This window comes from Anneissia japonica, unplaced genomic scaffold (genome assembly GCF_011630105.1).
Source record: "Anneissia japonica isolate Jap-2015-1 unplaced genomic scaffold, ASM1163010v1 scaffold287736_len1891122_cov214, whole genome shotgun sequence".
Taxonomy (NCBI): Eukaryota; Metazoa; Echinodermata; class Crinoidea; order Comatulida; family Comatulidae; genus Anneissia; species Anneissia japonica.
In genome coordinates, this window is record NW_022756106.1 from 1588974 (window position 1) to 1596941 (window position 7968).

Here is a 7968-nt window from a genome sequence, read left to right on the forward strand (position 1 = left end):
GATTTCTGTTCAGTTATCTACAACTCAATATCTCATACTCATTCTATTAGAATAGACCGGATTCATAACAAATTCATGAAGTTCATTGGCCCAGCTGCCGGTTCGCTTAGTTGCGAACAATTTTTACCATCGACTAGATGAAAATGAAACGATCTTATTTTTCTATTTAAATGTTTATACTGTAAGTTTGATTGTAACCTTGTGTCAAATTTTTATTTTCTAGTTCAAATTGTTTCCTGATATTGATATTTTTAATTGCAATATTTCTATTTTTAATCTTGTACTAAATACCGGTTTTTAATATATTACTACAGTACGATTTTTTTTAATGCTTTTTATGTTTTTAAAAAATCTTATATATTGTTATGAATGATATTGTATATTTTTATTGCGACTCTGTGGTGTTTTGATACACTGTTGAGTCTTGAATAAATAAATAAAAATAAATAAATAAATAAAATGCCACAATTGTTGGCAGATACAAGTATTTTTAAAATTTTACTTTTTGAGAAAATATAAAATAATTATTTGAATCAATAACAAAAATCCATGAAAGCTTTGACCAATCAACCTATAAAAAAAAAAAATAAAAAAATAAAAAATACACAGTTGCATACCAACTTAATAAAATTTACTTTGGAGTTTATCAGATTGATTTTTTTCTTAAAAAACAAGAGATGGATACAGTAAGTAAGCTACTTTAGTACAATCCAGAATTATATATGTCACTGTCAGACCATGATCATCAGCAAGCTGCTAAGTGCTATTCTAACAAAATGAGAATGACTCATTTAATCACCATGGAAACATATCCACACCTAACAGTAACCTGGTTGACTTTAGCTTAAATGTCTGCATGTAGTGAAACTAAAGCATGGCATCACTTATTGTATTTTCCATATGAAAGCAACGTAAATAAAATAAAATCTTGAGAACTCAAAGGAATCCGAGCAGATGATACATGGAAGTATGTCAGTTGAGACTTCTGCCGGTATGTATTTGTCTGATGCCTAATGTCACAAAACACCTGGAAAGTCCTACAGGAATCAACCTCTTTCAAAAGCATTGAGTGTGCATGATTAAAGCCCAGATACAATGTGTCATCTTTGTGAAAAAAAAATAAAGGGATTTAATTCTTTTTTTTTAACTTGGCACTAATAAATAATAATAATCAATTGACTTATACAGTATAGCGCATTCTGTGTTGTAGAGACCTGATGCGCTTAACATTACGGTATTACCCCAGTCATCGGATCAAGAACATATGGAACACATATTAAGGTTCCTGGGGAGAATACCATAATGTGTTTGAACACAGCACAGACAACCGTAGGTAAAGTGCCTTGCCAAAGAACACAAGCAAAATACACAGCAAGGGATGAACCTCCGACCTCAAGAATGAGAAGCAAAACCACAACTGCTTTTTTTTTAAACCACATTTATAGAGGGTGGTCCTTCCAGTGTACTGTATTTCTACAAGGTCGGCTGATATTTAAGGGCCTGTTTAAATTTATGAAATAAAGTGATACTTTTATCAGCGAAGTCTCTTTATGAGGTTTAGGGAGGGTTGTTTTTAGTCATGTGAACAAGTCTTGCTGTGACAGGAATTGAACCCTAGACCCTGGGATTAGAAGGCAAGCATCTTAACCACTAAGCTACTGTATTCAGCTCCACTGCGCCAAACCACTCCTACTAGCACATCAATAGTAAAATACTGTGCCAAATCAAACTACAATTCAATTCAAATATTTATTTATTTAGCATCTCCAAGAAATAGAAATATGAAGAGGAAATTCAAAACAATTATTCTTATCCAAACATACTATATGCCAATGACACACTTTTCACATGCACACTGATGACCGAGGCCTTGTTTTTTCATCACAGATAGGCGCGCATACTACAACCATTTATAATCAACATATGCTCGAAAGTATACATGCATTAAAAGTGGATGCTTTATCTTACCAGCATGCTGAAGGCAGATGTGCCATGTTTATAATATTACTCATATCCCACAGCCATGTTGAGATACAATCCAATGTAAACAAAATGGCATTAACTATTAATAACACAGCAATCAGATCCAGTGTTTCTACTGTGCCTCAATTGTTGATTATGATTGACGTACTGTACAGTATTGAGCCTGGCATTAACCAATAAATACTATCATAAATTCATACCTCTTGATTCACATGACTACTGGTATGAATGAAATTATGAAATATGTTTTTAATATGATATGGATACTATAAAAGCAAGAGTTTTTTTTACTTTGTTTATAGCAAGCTTTATTTTTGAAAGATTTTCATTAACAGATCTAATATTTAGATTTCTCCACTAGAAAATTAAATTTATTTTTGAATAGGCCACCCATTGCTATTGAACTTAGGAAAGTTCACTGTATAAAACACAATTTTATTATTTACACCCAACCATTGATAAGTTTTGCTTATTACTTTCTAATTTAAAATTAGTATAGTAGAATAATTTAAGAAAATTGATACACTTTGCATTTGAAAGAAGAATATGATTATTTTGTATTTGGGCCAAAGGCCTACAGTATGTACTTCAAATAAAATCCATGTCTTGGGGGGGAAAATAAAGGTCACAAAAATTTGTGCTTTTAACACTACTGTATGCTAGTCTCTTTTACTGCCTGTCTTCTTAACATGTTCCGTCTTGCAACATTACACATTTCACAATTTGTTCCAATTTTTTTCTGTTTAGGTCAGATGATTTGCATGTCCTTCTAGATCTTTCTATTTTATACCTGCCTGCTATAATTCATATTAATTATTTCTATAATTTACTTTTGTATAATTTTTTTAAAACTATGTAATCATTAAAGCAGGCCATGAACAAATAATTGCATACATATGTTTATGCAATAATAAAATAAATATCTATCCTAGATATTAAAATGTTTGTTATTCACTATTTAAGGTTGAACAGGCACCTTGTTATTCCATACTCATTTTTACTGAACTATTTGATTTCATGAAAACAAAGTCTTATTAGAATTTAATCTTGTTGGTGATTTCAATCTTACTTATTACTATATTTAAAGTTATAAAGCACTATCCATTATTCGTCTGGAAAAGATAGAAATCAGGCACGGTGCTTGGACAAACAGGTAATTCATATACCATTTGGCCAACGGCAGTTTTATATCCAAAGGCAACACATTTCAACAATTCAACTAACTTGTCAGATTTAGAATAGACAATAGCATGGAGAAGTAAAGGACCCACTGTGACTCTGCAGGATAAATTGTACAACAAAACATGTGCAAACAAAAGAGAGCCATGGAATACCAAATGAGTACTTGTATTACACTTTTTTTTATTTTCTTATAAGAACACATTTTATAAGAACACTGAGGCTGAAATTGCCTAAAAATTAAGAACAAATTGAGGCTGAGGTAAAATTTAAAATGAGGTTTATATTTTTTAAAACCAAAATATTATATCTGTATATTATGTGCAGTAGGTGTGACTGTAATACCCTCTATAATACAGTACAGTAGGTGTACCTATCTGACATTTGGGGGCCATTTTCTGTGGGGTCACTTTCAACTACATTGCAGTACAGTGCATACTGCCGTACAATTAAATAATTTTTTTGTTTAAAAGGCGTGTAAACTAAGAACAAAATAAGAACATTTTGAGCCTGAAATTGGCCAAAAAATAAGAACACTGAGCCTGGGCAATATTTTACTGGTTCTTATAAAAAAAAAAAAGTGTATGGACCATAACCACTATTCAAACTCATTCAACTTGACAATTCAACAACACAACACCTTTTTCAAAAATTTGTTTCCCCTTTCCTTTTTTTTGTTAACTAGAGCAATGAATTTGCCATTTACACTGCTGAGTATGGAGAAAGTGATTCTCTAGCAATCCAGTAAAATATCATGTCTTTTAGGAAGCTAAGTGTTTTGAAAGGAAAATCAATCCCTTGGTGTTCTGGGTTGAACATAGGACACCGAGAGAGACTGGAATTAGAAGGACATCATCTTCTAGCTATCATACACTCTTATTTTTAATTGCCATGTTTGCTGATGACCAAATGTCAACTAAAGCCCATTAAAATGCATAATCTTGTAATCTTAGCTTTAAGGCTAAGCCAACAAGTGCAATGATACATCTTAATTAAAATAGAGGCAAAATAATGCAGAAATGATACAGTAGTATGGGTTTAGAAAAAATATAATTAGATGATAATTTGTTCTAAAGTGAATTCCATATAATTAGATGATAATTTGTTCTAAAGTGAATTCCATGAAACCTTTGTGTTGAGAACATTGTATAGTTGTCTGTGAGAATGTCATGAGTTTGTAAGGAAAATATTACAAAAAGGCAACTTACTACTGTTGTTGATACTGTTATCGAGACTCAAAAGCGGATTAACTTTTGGTCCTTCAACAGGACTTGACTCATCATAGCTACCATCTCCCTGGTCGCGTGGAGCCGAGTTGACAGCTCCGTTACACTGGCTACAGATTGAGCTTCGACTTCCCGTTTTCTCTTCATCCAACATCATGCAGACATCCTTCAAATCTAAATTTTCCACTATAAGCTCTTCTTGTCTGTCCGCAAGTTCTTGTAATTTATTCTGGTAAACAGCAACCTCATTCCGCATTACATTTGCAGTGTAGCGTCCAAACCGCTGCCATTCACGTGCCAGCTTGCGCTCTTTCTGGCGACCATCATCAAGAAAGTAGCACAAGTCCCTTAATTCTTTATTTTCGGCATCCAATTTTTCTTTTGCCTCCCTCAAATCTCTGATTTCTGTTAAATTACTCTGCATACGTCTATTTATCTCCTTCATCTTAGCACCATTATCCGAAGCAGAAGACACACGATCAATTTCTAATTTCCGTAACTGCCGGACTAACTCCTCCTTATTTAACTTTCCTAATTCCTCTTCACTTGGAACAATTCTAGGTTTGGGTTTAGGGGGTTGATTTTCCCCCTGATACTGCTGCCTAACACTGGGATCATTTGGGTCAACTGACCGCCTTCCTTGTTCATATAATGATGACTTGGGGTCATCAGAGTTCCAAGAGTTGCTGCTGGTCATTGTATTCTGTGGAGGTACCATTGATCTGGTACCATAAGTTTGTTCTATCTGACCATGTGGATCAGGCCTACCCACTCCAGGGTCCATTGGTCTAGACTGGCCATCAAATGACCGATTAGACCCAAGAGCTCTTACTTCTTCAGCTGACCTACTCTTATGCAGATCATTTTTTGCTGGCCTAGCGGCATACATATCAGTTCTACCCCTAATATTTGGATCAACTGGACTTTCTTTTGGTTGCGGTGAAACACCAGGTTTTCCACGGGTTGATTCATACAACACACTTCTTTGCTCTGGTGGTTTGTATTGTGGAGGTGGGGGCCTACCCCTCACAGCATCAAAAGTATCATAAACACTCTGTCCTCCATGCTCTAGCGTTCTGCGTTTTTCAGGATCTGGTTGTCGATAAGGTGGTTCAACATTAGGTGGAAGGCTTCTGTAATCATTTGCTGGTCCATATCTATACTGGTCACCACGTCTGGTATTATTATCGCCATATGAAGGTCTTGGGCGACCACCTTCACCAAGCCTTCCATAAGGTCCTTCGTCCCTAATACTTGGCCCTCCTTGATGGGGCTGATATCTGGGATTTCGTTCAAACTCAGAGGGGACTGAAGGTGCTCTGTGGGAATCATCAGCTGGATGTCGTACACCTTCTGAATATATTCTCTGTCGAGAGCTTTCCCAATTTGGGTCTGGCGTTTTGGATCTTGGCTTATCCTTATTTTCACCTGGTCTCATTCTTGGCTCCATACTGCCAACAGATTTGTGTTTCTTAAGAAAAACAACACTGTCTGCAAAGAAGTAAACAGACAATAATTAAATATCTAATCATTCGTTTATGGTGCATACTGTATAATATAATAATGAACAAATAATAAATGTATTATTAATAACTCATAATTTCCTATGAACAATTAATAAGAAATTTGTCAAAATGGCTGTTTTATTATAATATGCTAGGCATAGTCCTAGTCCTAGAGCCAATACAACACTACGTAAATAGGAATTCGTAAGTTAAATAGGCCTAGGCCTAGGTCTATAAGGTTTTGGAAATGTCTCAAGGTGGACCGAATGAAGGTGTGACAGACAATACTGTTGGCCTACATACATTGATGATTCATGGCATGCATGGGCCTAGGCTAGGCTAAGGCCAACTGAATGTCAAATTATGTGTTGTTTGTTCTTTCAACATACCTTCTTGATTTAAATTGTAAAAACCTAACTTCACCAAGGCAGTGTTCTTCTCGATTCCATCGTTTTAAATACAACTAAATTCCAAATGACACTTCCGTTACTGCGGTTATCATGATTGTTATATTACAAAAGTCAACGACGATGAGCTTCGGATTCAATACAACCGGATGGTAAATGCTAATGGCTGCCACCTATCAGCATGGAAGTTATTTCATCTTTAGGTCATCCACCCTCTGCTATTTCAATAACGTAAATATAAATAAATACAATTATTGCATTAAATACAAATTGTAAATATAATTATACATGTACACAAATTATTAAATAAATATATTTTGGAGAAAAAAGAAAAATATTATCAATAAAATAAAATTCACTCAATTATCTACTCCAAGTGAAGGAAGGGCAACATTTACGGTAATCTCAATTTACAAATCAACCGATAGAGGGAAGTGTTGAATGAAGTTTCAAAACAAAAACAATACAGAAAGGTAAGTAAGAAGTTTGGAAGAGGTTGTCTGTGATTTTGTTTTACCTTTGCATGTCTCACCTTATCCCATCGGCCAGTTATGGCCTAGCCTAGTCCCCCCTCCCCTTAGGCCTATCCTATGAATAGTTGCCTAAATAGTTGCGCTTTATAGGGGGAGGAGCAAACAAGGACGGAGGGCAGGCTTGCTTGTGGGGAGGAGACGGAAAAGCCCTGTCTCCACACCACTTGCTTGCTGGGTACAATCCTCCCTACCTACGTAGCCTGGGAATTCGATCCAACTCGGCCACAAGTCAACTCGGCCACAGTCAACTCGGCCACAAGTTAACTCGGCCACAAGTCAACTCGGCCACAAGTTAACTCGGCCACAAGTCAACTCGGCCACAAAAAGACTCGGCCACAAGTCATCTCGGCCACAAATCAACTCGGCCACAAGTCAACTCGGCCACAAGTCATTTACTGGTACTACATTGTACTAATTGTTATTATTATTGCTGTTATTACTGTTGTCATAGTTTTAATATTAATTATTAGTCTTAGCATTAACATTATATATTGTTTAAAATTTTTGCTGATATTATTATTACAGTACCATATAAATAATTAATAATTTTCGATTTTTTATTATTATTATTCATATTATTATTATTATTTACTAGTCTTAGTATTATAATTTTATTAATAATAATATTAATTTAAAAAGTTGTTATTATTGGCGTTTTATTAGTATTTTTCTCATATTATTATTATTATTAATATTATTGTTGTTGTTGTTGTTGTCACCTTTATTATCGATATTATTACCCTATTATTACTAAGTAGGCCTAGTATCATAAGTATCATTATTATTAGTACTACTAATTAGTATTACTATTATTATAAAAATAAACATTATCTTTAATTTATTATTGTTGTATTATTGCTATTATCACCTTCAATATCGTTATTATCACTAATTATTTATTAAATTTGATATTTAAATATCGTTATTATTACCATACTAGTATTATTACTATTTGTTAAAATAAATATTACTATTAATGTTGTTGTTGTTATTATCACCTTTATTATCGTCATAATGTCTAATTAGTATTATTAATGTAAATATTACTAATTTATTGTCGTTATTGTTGTTTAATATTATTGTTGAAGTAGAATGTTGTGAATAAACAGAAGACGAACACATTAATAAATAACTC

General features: G+C 33.9%; 2 protein-coding genes across 3 annotated transcripts in view; one reads left to right on the plus strand and one right to left on the minus strand.

The window, feature by feature from the left end:
* The window catches only part of LOC117123878, a 20749-nt gene extending 14278 nt beyond the window's left edge, over window positions 1-6471 (minus strand). For both annotated transcript variants that reach the window (XM_033269927.1, XM_033269926.1), the window contains exons 1-2: window positions 6283-6471; window positions 4371-5879 (exon numbers count right to left, since the gene is read on the minus strand). In XM_033269927.1, the coding sequence (XP_033125818.1) occupies window positions 4371-5838 (1468 nt within the window). In that variant the 5' untranslated portion in view covers window positions 5839-5879; window positions 6283-6471. The remainder of the gene's footprint in view (window positions 1-4370; window positions 5880-6282) is intronic.
* Window positions 6472-6748: 277 nt separating this feature from the next.
* The window catches only part of LOC117123977 (probable E3 ubiquitin ligase complex SCF subunit sconB), a 10574-nt gene continuing 9354 nt past the window's right edge, over window positions 6749-7968 (plus strand). Inside the window, exon 1 of the mRNA XM_033270078.1 lies at window positions 6749-6773. The gene's annotated coding sequence lies outside the window, so the exon portion shown is untranslated. The remainder of the gene's footprint in view (window positions 6774-7968) is intronic.